This window comes from Heptranchias perlo, chromosome 1 (genome assembly GCF_035084215.1).
Source record: "Heptranchias perlo isolate sHepPer1 chromosome 1, sHepPer1.hap1, whole genome shotgun sequence".
In the NCBI taxonomy this organism is placed as follows: domain Eukaryota; kingdom Metazoa; phylum Chordata; class Chondrichthyes; order Hexanchiformes; family Hexanchidae; genus Heptranchias; species Heptranchias perlo.
This window is the reverse complement of record NC_090325.1, coordinates 29,296,490-29,312,911: the sequence shown is the minus strand read 5'-3', so window position 1 is coordinate 29,312,911 and position 16,422 is coordinate 29,296,490. Positions and strand designations below refer to the sequence as shown.

General features: G+C 44.0%; 1 protein-coding gene across 1 annotated transcript in view; it reads right to left on the bottom strand.

Moving 5' to 3' along the window:
• ark2ca (arkadia (RNF111) C-terminal like ring finger ubiquitin ligase 2Ca) overlaps positions 1–16,422 on the bottom strand; it is a 28,928-nt gene that overhangs the window by 352 nt on the left and 12,154 nt on the right. Inside the window, exons 3-7 of the mRNA XM_067988895.1 lie at positions 13,417–13,542; positions 9,557–9,683; positions 4,427–4,531; positions 2,364–2,459; positions 949–1,055 (exon numbers count right to left, since the gene is read on the bottom strand). Of these exons, the coding sequence (XP_067844996.1) occupies positions 949–1,055; positions 2,364–2,459; positions 4,427–4,531; positions 9,557–9,683; positions 13,417–13,542 (561 nt within the window). The remainder of the gene's footprint in view (positions 1–948; positions 1,056–2,363; positions 2,460–4,426; positions 4,532–9,556; positions 9,684–13,416; positions 13,543–16,422) is intronic.

The following is a 16,422-nucleotide window of genomic DNA, read 5'->3' as shown; positions in this document are numbered from 1 at the left end:
GATTTTTTTGTCCTCCAATTGTCTCCCTGAAATTCTTCATCTCCTGAAGGTGGTGACTTATGTTGAGACATTTTGGCCAAGTACCAAATCTTCATGTGTAAACCTTAATAGTCAGTATTCTCAGGCTATTCACACATAGCGGTTCATAAGAACATTATATTTTGGGAGCAAGCAAAGGCCTTTGGTATATCTTAATATAGATGTTCAAAATTATGAGCGGTTTTGATAGAGTAAATCAGGAGAAACTGTTTCTACCGGCAGGAGAGTCAGTAACCAGTGGACACAGATTTAAGAGAATCGGCAAAAGAACCAGAGGGGAGATGAGGAGATTTTTTTTTTTACGCAGCAAGTTGTTACGATCTGGAATGCACTGCCTGAAAGGGTGATGGAAGCAGATTCAATAGCAACTTTCAGAATGGAATTGGATAAATACTTGAAAAGGAAACATTTCTGCAAGGCTACGGGGAAAGAGCAGGGGAGTGGGGCTAATTGGATAGCTCTTTCAAAGAGCCGGCACAGGCAGGCTGGGCTGAATGGCCTCTTTCAGTGTTGAATGATTCTATTCCTTTTCAAAGTATATATTCAATTTCCTTTGACAGTTACTAATGAATCTGCTTCCACCACCCTTTCAGGCAGTGCATTCCAGATCGTAACAACTTGCTGCGTTTAAAAAAACTTTCTTCTCATCTCCTCCCAGGTTCTTTTGCCAATTATCTGAAATCAGTCTTCTAGTTACTGAACTCCCAGTGGAAATCTGATTCCTTATGCATTCAGTAACACATATTTTTCCCACCAGGAACAAAACCTACACCAAAATTACAGACTAATGTTGATTCTGTGTTTTCCTCTAATCATAACCATGGTCTTATGAGACTATACATTAATCACTGGTGTGAAATACCACAATTAGCTCATCAGTGCATTGTGACCCCCCTCTTTCTAGCATACCTGACATCTTCTCCCTCCTCCAGCATACATAGGCAGATCGTACACTTCTCATCAAAGTCTGTTTCCTCCTCATCCTCTTTTGCCTCTTTGAGGTCCTGTTGCATTCTCTACAAAAAAAATAATTTCATTAAGTCAGAGCTTCATTGATGCAACGGAGTAAATTCCTCATTACTTTGAAATTTGGGACTCAATATTTTGTCTTTTTCTTAATTAATTTCTATTTTACTCTACATCTTTTATCTTTGTCTCGTTATGCTGTGAAAATATTCAATTCTGAAATACAATCAAAGTAGAATAACTCCCCACCATGAAACGGTGTCAGAACCAGCACAGCATAATCAAGAGCCCTAATTCCGAACAAATTCAAACTGCAAGTGACACTGACCGCATTTGAGTGAATGCTTGAAATATCTGAAACTGGTCTAATTTGGACACTCTGTAGCAGTCAGTCTATCTCTTTTTAAAAAAAGCACATCAATGCCTATTTTCAAAGGGATAAATGTACTATCCGTCTGCAAGTTTTCCCAGATGGCAGATGTCTGGATGTCAAAGAACGCCCGATGGTTATTCCAGCTTAGAAATTTAGATTTAAAAACTAATTAAAGTAGAAGGTTTGCAAAAAAAAAATCTTCAACACAAAAGTGTGTTTGGAGCACAGGAAGTGCAGTGAATACTTACTGCATATTTAAAAAGCTGCAAAAGTATTTCAAAGTCCAATTAGTTAAAAGGGTTATAATTTAGCAGGACATTGGATTGTACACATGCAAAAGGTCAGCACATCAGCCTGACATTCTAAATACAGAAAATCCAGCTATATAGTGACCAACACCACTAGCCAAGAGCTGGGGCCCAAGCACCTTGAATTCTGTGCAATCCCAACCTCATGGCTCACATCCATCCCATCCCATCCATCCATCCCATCCCATCCCATCTGAAAATCTTTATCCATCTCCCGTCCTCTTCACACACCCACCCACCCACTAAACATCCTCCTCGATTCTTCATCCCCTACACACCCCACAGTCCTCCCCATTTCTCATCCTATCTACAAGCCAGCTCACACCCTTACCCTATCCCCCTTCTTTCATCCCCCTCTAATATGTACACATTTCTCAGACGCTCCCTTCCATTCCTCATCCAACACCATCTCCCGCACTGCTGTGTAACCCTCTTCATCATTCCCTTCCACTCTCACATACCCGTATCCCATCCACATTAACCTCACCCCTTCTCCTCCTACTCAATCTCTCATCCCACCCATTGCCGCATTCCTTAACCCCATCCAATCCAATCCCAACTGCATCCCTACCCCTTGTGTCCCATCCCTCCTCCACTATCTCCTGTGATCATAGATGAGGGGAGTACAACAAAAGCATTGAGTAACGTAAATAGCCACTAGTGACATCCATTCTCACCTTCCTGTACTTGTGTGGGAAGGTGCACCTCTCGATTGTATTCTGCAAGGCCCCACGGCTCACAGTTCCAAGTCTGTCCTCAAGTTGTAACAGTTCCTACAGCCGGCAAGGGATAATGTATTATTACCTTAATATATACAAGGGTTTAAGCATGCCGTTAAATTAAGAATTTGCATAATGTCAGCCATCGCCATGGCTTCCACCCCAGGCCAATCTGGCAGCAAATGGATCCGGAGCAAGAAGAGGCCCAGAATAGTAAGTCATTTTTTTCTTTCTTTCCAGGAGTTAAAATCTATCTAGTTAAAATCTATAAGTTCCAGGGCTGTCATTCACTCAAGTTAACCTCTTCCATCCTTGGCAGCAAGCTTCAACAGTCTCAGCCAGACTATGAGGTACAACATCTCATTTATTTACTCTCCTGATGGAAGTTTCTTTATTTTTTCCCATAATCCTGGAAGATAGTTGAGGAAGTCTCCACCATATCTAACACTTTGCACCCATGATGTGGACTGGGGTGGACAAATGTAAGGAGTCTTACAACACCAGGTTATAGTCCAACAGCTATTGGACTATAACCTGGTGTTGTAAGACTCCTTACTTTGCACCCAGGTCAGTTGCTTTCTGCAGATGACAGCTGCATAGAAATCATGTTTATGGAGTACTTGATCAAATTTTTCTATATTTAGCCAGGACTATCAACAGCAGAGAACCATTAGGAGTGAGTCTATGATCAAAAGGGGTGATATAGAATGACAACCCATTTAAACAAACTGAACTCTGTTTATTTCTAGGACTAAGATATATTACCATAGTTTACTTATCTTAACCACAATGAGTGAGTCACACTACAACGAGTGAGAATTGAGAGACCTGATTTAATCCTTTTTTACTTCTAATCCTCTTCCTACCTAGATAATTATCCACCTCTTTTTTTAAATAAAAGAGTTAATCAACACAATGTTAGCTGCTTTTCCTGCAAATATTCTGCAGAAAAAACATTCTTCTAACCTCCAGTTTCACTTGGGACTTGTTAATTTTGGAGTAGTATACTTTAGTTCACTCTGTAGTTTGAACTGAGCCATATAGACTAGGAAGACTCCATGCTGAATCCATGGTCTGTACTGAATTGGTTGATTTTGGCCATGGTTGGGTGGTAGTAGAGGTGTTTTAATTAGCTCTAGTATCTCTGGGACGAAGAGGGAGAAAAAATCAACCAGGTTTCCATTCCTGATCACTATCAACTACTGCTGGAAAAGTGCATGTGTGCAGGCAGAGTGGACAGGATCAGGTTCAGCGGTGATGCCCCCAACTTACTGAACAATAGCCAACACCTACCATCTGTGCACACACACGACAAAAGAGCAAGGCACCAGACGGTGGTCGCAACCCATGGGACAATACCCAAGCATGGCTTATTGTCTTTGAAATCGGGAGAAGATTGGAAGGAAACAAAAGGTCCAGCTGTCAGAAGGGTGTGTGATTTACTGTTTTGGGGAACAAGCCCTTGATTCATTTCCTTTAAATTTTTTATGCTTACAAAGCTGTTAGAGGTTGCAATGAACTCAGCCTGCTGGACATCCGGATATGACCATAACACCATTTTTTTCTGTTTGCTTTGGGTGAACTTGGTACTAATCAAGGTGGAGAATATCTGTGCTGGACAATCGAACACATTTCCATTTTCAGTACTCAGTTTCAGCATCGAGCCCTTCAAGTTCAGGTATAGCAGGAGTCAGATCCAGAGTAAAGCTCCCTTTTCTGATCCAACAGTGGTTCAACTTCAGAAGTTACTGACATATCAAATTCGATACTGTCCATTCTTATATCCCTTCTACATAAGAACGAGATTGCAAATTTCATGCCAAATTATGGATAGATTTTTTCAGTGATGCCGTAACAACTCAAACTGATTTCACGTTGGTCTCCGAGGAGGTGGGACATAGTGCAATCTTAAATTAATCATATATGTTCTTGAATGTCAAATGTTATAAATAAGCAGCCATGTAAGCTGGTCTAAGGGCTGTTGTCAGTTCTGCCAGCACCCATGACAGCAAGTGACGCACCTCATAACTTTCCCTGACAGCAGGAGTCTGCCGTCCCGCATTTATTCCTTGGAGTGCAAGCAGGTGAAGATGTGGATAAGGGTAATTCCTTATGTCGGGGATAATCTGGAAAACAGATTTTTAAAATTATTATTAAGGCTGAACAAATAACCAGCACTTGGTGTGGTTATTGACCCATACAGACCAGGAAGGTCACATGTTTAATTCCTAATCTGAACTGAGTTAGTTGATCTTAGCTGAGGCAATGGTTAGGGCCCAGTGTATCCAGGCTAAGGAGAGAGAAAAAAATAGATCAGCTAAACTACCCACTTGTAATCACCACATCTTTCTCCTCCAACACTTCTCCATTGTGCAGCTCGATGGGACTGCCATTATTAGGTTCCATGCTTCTCATTTTTATCACTGCTCTACCTTCACCTTTGGAGTCTCCTAAGGATCCGTCCGTGGCTCCTGCTCTTTCTCATCTACATGCTGCTCCTTGGCAACGTCATTCATAGACATAGGGGTCAATTTTCGGATGGTCGAGCGGGTGCGTTCGTGGCGGGGGGGAGGGGCTCCTAAAATTGGGGATTCCCGGAGCAGGTCCGGAGCCCGGCTCCAACCCGCCCACTTCCGGGTTCCCCAATGATGCAAATCGATGCACACGCATGCGGGACTCCCACCGGCAATTAAAGCCAGCGGGATCCCACCGAAGATCATTATCTGGGTACTTGAGGTCGTTTACAGACCTCATTAGTTGGAGATTTTAAGAGGATTCGGATTTTGGACTCCCCATGCTGGGGGAAACACTCCCTGTTTAAACAGACGTGTTGCAGCCAGCAGCCAGTGGCAGCTGCAAAGGTCCATTGTACAGGTGCGGGGTAAACCCTCATTCATTGCAGCAGGGCACTCTGTCACCTCAGACGAAGTTTTGCCTGCCACACCGTTTTCTCCACACTCCAAATTATTAAATCATACCCTAAACTCTGCTGTCCAAACACATTTACCTACTTTGTGGACCCCCTCACACTCTCACCGTCAGGATTGGGGGGGGGGGTGTTCCATACCTTCATTCATCACTCCATTGGAGGACAACAAACATCACCAGCCTCGCCAGGCATGCCGTCCACCTCTGCCACGTGGAGCTACACAACACAGTGCTGCGCAACAGGCACCTGCACAAAGTAGTGCAACTACACATTCACCCACTGTAGGGTGACCCAATGAGTGGCATCAAGTGTGTCTATGGAGAACCTCATGAAAGGGCCTTATTGCACAAGCCAGTCAAGAATGGCCAAGACGCAGCAGTAGTGGTGACAATATATGTAATGTGAGTTGATCAGAAATCAAAAATAAGTAAAAACCATGACAAACCCTCAAACACCCTTGTGCATCCCCTTCATGCTCACGACACGTTTGCCTTACGCTTCCTACTACACATATGTGATGCATGCCCTGTGGCTGCAGCACAGGTAGTGGCAGGTTGGGCGAGGCTGACCGTGAAAGAGATGCATGAGAGGGTGAGTATGAGACAGAGCCATGAGATCGTATGAGGATTGGGTTGAGTGGTAGTGGTGGGATGAGTACTGGCGAGGTGAGTAAGTGCAGGTAAGATGAGGATGAGTTTTGAGTGGGTGTGAGGAGTGATGTGACCGAGTAGTGTTGGCAGTGCAGAAGGAGATGTGGGGTGGGGGCAGTGATGTGGCAGACGGAGTGTAGGGGAATGAGTAAGTGTACTCACTTCGGCTGACCTACTTAGGTCATTGAAGCGCCTCCTGCACTGTATGCAGATGCATGATATGTTGGTGGTCCTTGTGACCTCCTCTGCCACCTCGAGCCAGGCCTTCGTGGTGGCAGAGGCAGGCCACTTCCTCCGGGGAGAAGGTCTCTGATCTCCCCCAACTTCTCACCCCATCCAGTAGGACCTGGAGTGAGGCATCATTAAACCTGGGAGCAGCCTTCCCTCTGGGCTGCTCCAGGCTGTAATTTTGGCTCCTTTCTGCAGCATCAATCAGTGGAAGACTGCCCCTTTAAATAGGGCTCCTCCAGCTGACAGCCTATGATGCGGGTGCAGCTTTCCAGTGAAACCCGGAAGCCAAGGTAAGTGCCTTCGATTTACTTACGATCGAGTGGGGAACCCACTGATTTTACTGGGCGGGTTACCCACATGCCCAGTCGACCCCCCGCTGGCAACCCGCCTCCCTCCTAATATCGGGCCCATAGGGTCAGTTTCAACATGTATGTTAATGAGACCCAGCTCCACCTCTCCACCACCTCTCTCGACCTCTCTACTGTCCCTGTGCTGTCAGATTTCATGTCCAACTTCCAGTCTTGGATGAATCATAATTTCCTTCAGCTAAACACTGAATAGATCAAAGCCATTGTCTTCAGCCCCCATCACATATTCCTTATCTATGCCACTAACTCCACCCCCTCCCTGGCAACTGTCACAGCCGGAACCAAACAGTATGCAATCTTGGCATGTTACTTGACCCTGAACTGAGCTGTGGACCCTATCTCCTTTGCATCACAAGGACTGCTCACTTTCACGTCCATAACATTGCCCGCCTCCACCCCAACCTTTGTTGCCCTAGAGGGGGTGCAACGAACATTCACTAGATTGATTCCTGGGATGAGAGGGTTGTCCTATGAGGAGAGTTTGAGTAGAATGGGCCAATATTCTCTGGAGTTTAGAAGAATGAGAGGTGATCTCATTGAAACGTATAAAATTCTTAGAGGGCTTGACAGGGTAGATGCTGAGAGGTTGTTTCCTCTGGCTGGAGAGTCTAGAACTAGGGGTCACAGTCTCAAGATAAGGAGTCGGTCATTTAGGACTGAGATGAGGAGGAATTTCTTCACTCGGGGTTGTGAATCTTTGGAATTCTCTACCCCAGAGGGCTGTGGATGCTCAGTCGTTGAGTATATTCGAGACTGAGATCGATAGATTTTTGGGCCCGAGGGGAATCAAGGGATATGGGGATAGGGCGGGAAAGTGGAGTTGAGGTAGAGGACCAGCCATGATCTCATTGGATGGCGGAGCAGGCTTGAGGGGCCATTTGGTCTACTCCTGCTCCTATTTCTTATGTTCTTACATTCTACCATGACAATCTGCCACTGAAACCCTCAATCGTGCCTTTTGCACCTCCAGAATCCTCCTAGCCAGCCTCCCATCCTTTACCCTCCATAACACTTCAGCTTATCCAAAACTCTGCTCTCCATATCCCATCTCACATCATGCCACGCTCACCCATCATCCCCATTTTTGCCGACCTGCATTGGCTTCAAATTTAAAATTCTTAACCAGGGTCTCATCCAGTACCTTCAGATCCATTTTTTTCCTTGCGCCTCTGTAAAGTGCCTTTTAACATTTTTCTACATTAAGAGCTGACGTTCATTGTCCAGGTACACATAAGGTTGACCACCTGGGCAAGGGCTACCTTCCCCCAGGAAACTGTGCCCCACTGTAAATCACCAACTTCAAGGGGGAGATTTAATGAACAGCTGTATTTTTTGATTTGCCTCCTTTATTTCCTCCTTCCATCTATTATGTTAAGTCCATTCTCCCTCCCACCACTCGCAGTACCATTCCATGTTGGGAGGGCTGACAGTACCTGTATAAGCGGTTAAAAAAGCCTACGGGATCCTGGGCTTTATAAATAGAGGCATAGAGTACAAAAGCAAGGAAGTTATAATGAACCCTTATAAAACACTGGTTCAGCCACTACTAGAGTATTGTGTCCAGTTCTGGACACCGCACTTTAGGAAAGATGTGAAGGCCTTAGAGTGGGTGGAGAAAAGATTTACTAGAATGATTTCAGGGATGAGGGACTTTAGTTATATGGATAGACTGGGGTTGTTCTCCTTGGAGCAGAGAAGGTTGAGAGGAGATTTGATAGAGGTATTTAAAATCATGAAGGGTCTAGACAGAGTAGATAGAGAGAATCTGTTCCCACTGGCGGAAGGGTCAAGAACCAGAGGACACAGATTTAAGGTGATTGGCAAAAGAACTAAAGGTGACATGAGGAAAAACTTTTTTACGCAGCGAGTGGTTATGATCTGGAATGCACTGCCTGAGGGGGTGGTGGAGGCAGATTCAATCATGGCCTTCGAAAGGGAACTGGATAAGTAAATGAAAGGAAAATATTTGCAGGGCTACGTGGATAGGGCAGGGGAGTGAGACTAGCTGAATTGCTCTTGCATAGAGCCAGCACAGACTCAATGGGCCGAATGGCCTCCTTCCGTGCTGTAACCTTTCTATGATTCTACCCAGCTACTCAGCTGCTGTTTATCCAACTCTTGCACAATCACTAGGATATGCACGTCAGCAACTCAGGTTGGCTTGACTTCTAGATTTCCCTCCCTCCTTGTAGAGAGTTTATCATCCACTCTGACACCGCAGCCACCCACTTCCTCCCATCCATGATGCATTACACGAGGTTCTGAGGAGAGTTTGGATGATTTTGTCAAAACCAGTTGCAGCATCACCAGAGAGTTTTTTCTTGTTTGCCAAATTTCACCCCTGCTCCTCTCTCCTGAAGGTGTTAACTGCTTGCAGGGTGTATGGTTCCACAGGTGGGCCCTCTTTAGTTGCGAGTCCAAACAGCAAGTGTTATGTGGGCTTTCAACCACAGTGGGTGGGGTATCACAGCTGAGCTCAATTCTGTCCTCAAACACACACACACCCATGCAAACACATTTCTAGCAGGGGTCACAATGGTGACAGGAAATCTGACTGATTTCTCTTCCCTAATTAAGGGCTTCTGACGCCAAAGGTAGCACTCTACTTCCACCCCACCTGGGATCAGGTAACTCAGCCCTGACTGGAAATTAAACCTGTGACCTTCTGGTCTATATGGCTCAGTTACAAACTGCCTTTACCAACTGAGGCATCAGGGAAGCTGCCAGAGAGTTTAAGGGGCAGGGTCTTAATGCCATTCATATTTAGCATTTGTTTACAAATGCATGATGCAACAGCATAAGCCATGTAGAAATACATCGCCACATTACTCAAATAAGCTGTCATGATGAAAAGGTCACACAGCTCCTCTGACTTTTCTCCTCACTGAACACACAATAAAAATAAGAGCAACAAAGGAAGAACAGCCAACACTGGGGACAAAACCAAAACAGAACATCAACAAACGTACTTACCACTGACGCTGAGGACATACTTCTGGAGAAATGGTGTATTCTAGGAGTTGCTAGATAATGGTGCAAGCGATGAACTGGGAGGACCTGGTACTGAGTATGGGGCAATCCAGCCTCTACACTGATATCCCTTCAAAAATAACAAATAGGAAACAAGAGAAAACAAATAACTGCACCTGTGTGATTATTGTGTTTTTTTCAAAACTTTGCAACTTTGAAACTAACTCTTGGCAGGTTAAATGAGTCTGTATATTTCACATTGTGAATTTACCATTTATTGCACACTGAATAGAGTATATATGGTCGATGTTCATGGAATGATGGTGCGATCACATAGACCCAGAGTAATAAAGCACGAAGTGGGTGAGCTAAGACCAAATCCAGTGAACTTCATCACTTCAAAGTATTGAGGAAACTATCAGTAGCTAAAGCATCAGATCTATCTTTTGAACATCTACTTAGTCTTACTAGCCTCTGGAGTTCAAAGACAAGCCTGTCCTCCTTCGAGTGCCTCACCTTGTTCTCCCCTCTTGCCTCTCTTTTAGCAAGGACTTTGCCACCTCTCAGACTATGTCAAAATCTCTCACAAAAGACATCTCCATACAAATGCAGGAATCCTACCCAGACATGGTAATCAGATACCTGAGCATAACAGTAGCCCCTACACCTATAAAAACATATACACCAACCTGGAAAAATGGGTAACCAGCTCATATCACTCCAGGAACAAGAAGGCACAATAAAGGTAAGCATTAAGCAAGATGGTAACTAAGGAAAGAGTAGGGCCTATTAACCAAAAAGGTAACCTATGTGTGGAGGCGGAAGATGTGGGTATGGTTCTTAATGAATACTTTGTGTCTGTCTTCACAGAAGAGGGGGACGAAGCAGAGATTGTAGTTAAGGAGGAGTGTGAAATATTGTAAGGGATAAACATGGAAGTGTTAAGGGGTTTAGCATCTTTGGAAGTAGATGAATCGCCAGGCCCGGATGAAATGTATCCCAGGCTGTTGAGAAGCAAAGAAGGAAATAGTGGAGCCTCTGACCATTCATTTTCCGATCCTCCCTGGCTACAGGCATGGTGCTGGAGGATTGGAGGACTGCTAACGTTGTACCGTTGTTTAAAAAGGGAGAAAGAGATAGACTGAGTAATTACAGGCCAGTCAGTCTAACCTCGGTGGTGGGCAAATTATTGGAATCAATTCTGAGGGACAGTATAAGTCATCATTTAGAAAGGCACGGGTTAATCAAGGACAGTCAGCATGGATTTATTAAGGGAAGGTTGTGTCTGACTAACTTGATTACATTTTTTGAGCAGGTAATGCATTTGATATCGTGTACATGGATTTTAGAAAGGCTTTTGACAAGGTCCCACATGGCAGACTGGTCAAAAAAGTAAAAGCCCATGGGATCCGAGGGAAAGTGACAAGTTGGATCAATGGTAGGAAACTGACGGGTGTTTTTGCAATTGGAAGGCTGTTTCCAGTGGGGTTCTGCAAGGCTCAGTACTAGGTCTCTTGCTTTTTGTGGTATATATTGATGATTTGGACTTGAATGTGGGGGGGCTTGATCAAGAAGTTTGCAGATGATACAAAAATTGGCCATGGGGTTGATCGTGAGGAGGAAAGCTGTAGACTGCAGGAAGATATCAATGGACTGGTCAGGTGGGCAGAAAAATGGCAAATGGAATTCAATCTGGAGAAGTGTGAGGTAATGCATTTGGGGAGGGCAAACAAAGCAATGGAGTACACAATAAATGGGAGGATACTGAGAGGTGTAAAGGAAGTGAGGGACCTTGGAGTGCATGTCCACAGATCACTGAAGGTAGCAGGACAGGTAGTTAAGGTGGTTAAAAGGCATATGGGATACCTTCTTTTATTAGCCAAGGCATAGAATATAAGAGCAGGGAGGTTATGCTAGAACTGTATAAAACATTGGTTAAGCCATAGCTTGAGTACTGAGTACAGTTCGGGTCACCACATTACAGGAAAGATGTGATTGCACTAGAGAGAGTACACAGGAGATTTACAAGGATGTTGCCAGGACTGGAGAATTTTAGCTATAAGAAAAGATTGAATAGGCTGGGATTGTTTTGTTTGGAACGGAGGAGGCTGAGGGGAGATTTAATTGAGGTATATAAAATGATGACGGGACTAGATAGAGTGCATAGGGAGGACCTATTTCCCTTAGCAGAGTGGTCAGTGACCAGGGGGAATAGATTTAAAGTAATTGGTAGAAGGATTAGAGGGGAGCTGAGGAGAATTTTTTTCACCCAGATGGTGGTGGGGGTTTGGAACTCACTGCCTAAAAGGGTGGTGGAGGCAGAAACCCTCAACTCATTTAAAAAGTACTTGGATTTGCACTTGAAGTGCTGTAACCTACAGGGCTACGGACCAAGTGCTGGAAAGTGGGATTAAGCTGGATAACTCTTTTTCGGCCAGCACGAACACGATGGGCTGAATGGCCTCCTTCTGTGCCATAACTTTCTATGATTCTACGATTACTCTTCCTGGTGTCTAATACATACGTTGACCACTCTTCGTGTAGAGAAGAATTTCCTAACATCAATGCTAAATTTATGTATTACTAGTTTGAACCTGTGTTCCCTTGTCCTACTCTCACACTTTAACTTAAAAGTAATATTCCAGATTTATCATTTTCATTCCCTTAACTATCTTATAAACCTCGATAAGATCACTTTTTAGACCACTCCTCTGCAGGCTGATAAGCCCATGTTTTGCCAGTCTTTTTGACCTTTGACATTAAGGATTCTCTTTCAGTGCTTGATTGTCCCCCTTGTGTCTCAGTGACCAGAACTGGATACGTTATTTGAGGTGTGGCCTAATCAGTGTACTATATAGTTTGATCACGACTTCCTCTGACTAGTAGTTCAATATTCTATTGGCTTTATTCATTGCTGTTCTGTATTGGTTGGACATGTTGAGCATCAAGTCTCTTTTAGCTTCATCCTTGGCTATTTCAACATCATTCATGGAGTACATCTGTCACTCTATCGTCCTACATGAAGTCATTGCTCTACATACTTACGTATTTCATCCAACTCATTCTGTAATTGCTGAGCTGCCTATTATGATTCAAGAGGTCTTCCACCTGCAAATATCACCACTTTGCATTGAGTTTCTGAATTTGTCATTTATGTATTTTTTAAAAATTTGATCTCGAGGTTTGAGCAACACAAGGTCACATTTATTGCCCCTCACTAGTTGCGCTGCGAAAGTAGTCTTCTTTATTGATTGTTTTTACAACTAAGTGGCTAGCTAGACCAATTCAGAGTGCTTTAAGAGTCAGTCATGTGGTGGTGAGATTGGGGTCAGGTATAGGCCATACCAGGCAGGGGTGGCAGGTTCCCCTCCCTGAGGGATATTAGTGAATCAGTTAGGCTTTTATGGCAAATCATGGTCATCTTATTCCCTGGTGTCGGCCGACAAATTTCCAATTTCACAACTTGTCATAATGGGATTTGAACTCATGATCCTCGGGATATTAATCCAGTACCACAACCACTGTACCACAATAAAGAGAAAGATGTGGCACTTTTTAAGCTTTAATATAAGCCTGGACATTGCACTGTGCAATATTATCATGAGAATGCATAATGTATTTCTATCAATTATTTTTGTCCATATTTTAATGGAAGCATTAATCCATGGGTTAGCAATTCCACTAAAATAACAGACAGGAATTTGATATGAACGCATTAAGCATCTAAATTGTAGTAAATAACGACAATATTAAGGTGATATCAATTCTTTGTTCCGAGTTCCAGCACCCAATCTACTATTGGCTCCCCTATTGCCTTAATAGGACCAAACCAGCAAGGACAGTGGAGCATGTTTAGGACTTACCAGTCAGTGCCTTCAGTCAGATACCTGGGCTGTGTTCCCACTGCTGAAACAGGATGGACATGGTGGCTGAAGTCAAAGCTTGGCCGTAGACGGTGAGGGTAAGGAGGGGCCCTTTCCTGTGTCCGCCTAGAAAATAACACAACAAAGTTGGAAAAAGTTGTATAAAAGACAGGACATCTCTGAACCACTCAGGAAAGGCTAAATAAACGTTCACATTTCTACCCCAAAATTGCAATGAATCATATTAAAAGAAAATATCAAGTGCACCTGATGGGGTAGCTCCATTTCGAGTATAACCCACATCACTAAAATAGATTAACTGGTCATTTATCTCATTGCTATTTGTTGGACATTGCTGAGTGCAAATTGGCTGCTGCATTTCCTACATCACAACGGTGAGTACACTTCAAAAGTACTTCATTGGCTGTAAAGCGCTTTGGGGCTTCCTGAAGTTGTGAAAGCTTCTATATAAATGCATGTCCTTTGTCCTTTCCTTTGCCTCAATCCAAAATCCTAGAAGGACACCTTCTCCTGCATCTGTGTAACTTTTTTCATTTTCCACACCATCCATCTTTGTGACCTCTCTCAGGTAGCTGCTCAATTTATTATCAAATTACAGGGAGTGCTGTGCTGTGGGTTCCTGACCGATACATAAGAACATAAGAAAAGAACATAAGAAATAGGAGCAGGCGTAGGACATACGGCCCCTCGAGTCTGCTCTGCCAATCAATCAGATCATGGCTGATCTTCGACCTCAACTCCACTTTCCCGCCCGATCCCCGTATCCCTTGATTCCCCCAGAGTCCAAAAATCTATCCATCTCAGCCTTGAATATATTCATGATGTGGAGATGCCGGTGATGGACCGACTTTCGGGTAAGCGTTCTCCAAGGCGGCCTTCGAGACACACGACAACGCAAAATCGTCGAGCAGAAATTGATAGCCAAGTTCCGCACCCATGAGGACGGCCTCAACCGGGATCTTGGGTTCATGTCACGCTACACGTTACCCCACCAGCGAACAAATGTTATCTGTTTTTAATATAACGGGTCAGTTGCTGTCTTTTCTATGTTTCTACCTCTCTATCTCTGTTTTTTTTTTGTTTGTTGTTTTTTTTTTGGTGATTTGTATATTCTGAGACCTTGCAGGTAACACCTGTCTGTCTGCACACTGATTGCCTTGGCAACGGGCAGTTGAAAAAACTGTCTGTAATCACCAAGCATTGTTCTGTGAATTATAAATGCGATTTCATTTCGAGGATTTCATTTCGTTCACCTGAGGAAGGAGGAAGCCTCCGAAAGCTTGTGAATTTAAAATAAAATTGCTGGACTATAACTTGGTGTTGTAAAATTGTTTACAATTGAATATATTAAATGACTCAGCATCCACAGCCCTCTGGGGTAGAGAATTCCAAAGATTCAAAACCCTCTGAGTGAAGAAATTCCTCCTCATCTCAGTCTTGAATGGCCGACCCCGTAGCCTGTGATTATGCCCCCTAGTTCTAGACTCTCTAGCCAGGGAAAACAAACTATCAGCATCTACCACAGAACATAGAAACATAGAAAATAGGAGCAGGAGTGGCCATTTGGCCCTTCGAGCCTGCTGCGCCATTCAATATGATCATGGCTGATCCTCTCTCTCAATACCATATTCCTGCTCTCTACCCATACCCCTTGATGTCTTTTGTGTCTAGAAATCTATCTAGCTCCTTCTAATATATTCAGTGACTTGGCCTCCACAGCCTTCTGTGGTAGAGAATTCCACAGGTTCACCACCCTCTGAGTGAAGAAATTTCTCCTCATCTCATCCTAAATGTCCTACCCCGTATCCTGAGACTTTGACCCCTCGTTCTGGACCCCCAGCCAGGGGAAACATCCTCCTTGCATCCAGTCTGTCTAGCCCTGTCGGAATTTTATATGTTTCAATGAGATCCTCTCTCATTCTTCTAAACTCGAGTGAATACAGGCCGAGTCAACCCAATCTCTCCTCATACGACAGTCCTCCAATCCCAGGAATCAGTCTGGTGAACATTCGCTGCACTCCGTCTATGGCAAGTATATCCTTTCTTATGTAAGGAGACCAAAACCGCACACAATACTCCAGGTGTGGCCTCACCAAGGCCCTGTATAACTGCAGTAAGACATCCTTGCTCCTGTCCTCAAATCCTCATGCAAGAAGGCCAACATACCATTTGCCTTCCTAACTGCTTGCTGCACCTGCAAGCCCCCTCATAACCTTATGTTTCAATGAGATCACCTCTCATTCTTCTAAACTCCAGAGAGTATAGGCCCATTCTACTCAACCTCTCCTCATAGGACAACCCTCTCATCCCAGGAATTAATCGAGTGAACCATCATTGCACTGCAATCCTTAAATAAGGAGACCAAAACTGTACACGGTACTCCACGTGAGGTCTCACTAAAGCCCTGTACAACTATAGTAAGACTTCCTTACTCTTGTACTCCAACCCCCTTGCAATAATGTCCAACATGCTATTTGCCTTCCTGATTGCTTGCTGTACCTGCATACTAACTTTTGTGTTTCTTGTACAAGGAACCCAAGTCTCTCTGAACACCAGCATTTAATAGTTTCTCACCATTTAAAAAATATTCTGTTTTTCTATTCTTCCTACCAAAGTGAATAACCTCACATTTTCCCACATTATACTCCATCTGCCACCTTCTTGCCCACACACTTAACCTGTCTATATCCCTTTGCAGACTCTGTGTCCTCCTCACAGCTTACTTTCCCACCTAGCTTTGTATCGTCAGCAAACTTGGATACGTTACACTCAGTCCCTTCATCTGAGTCATTAATATAGATTGTAAATAGCTGAGGCCCAAGCACTGATCCTTGCAGCACCCCACTAGTTACAGCCTGCCAACCTGAGAATGACCCATTTATCCCTACTCTGTTTTCAGTCCTTTAACCAATCCTCTATCCATGCTAATATATTACCCCCAGCCCCCAGTAAGAATTGGACTGAGACTGCCCAAGCCCATTTTAG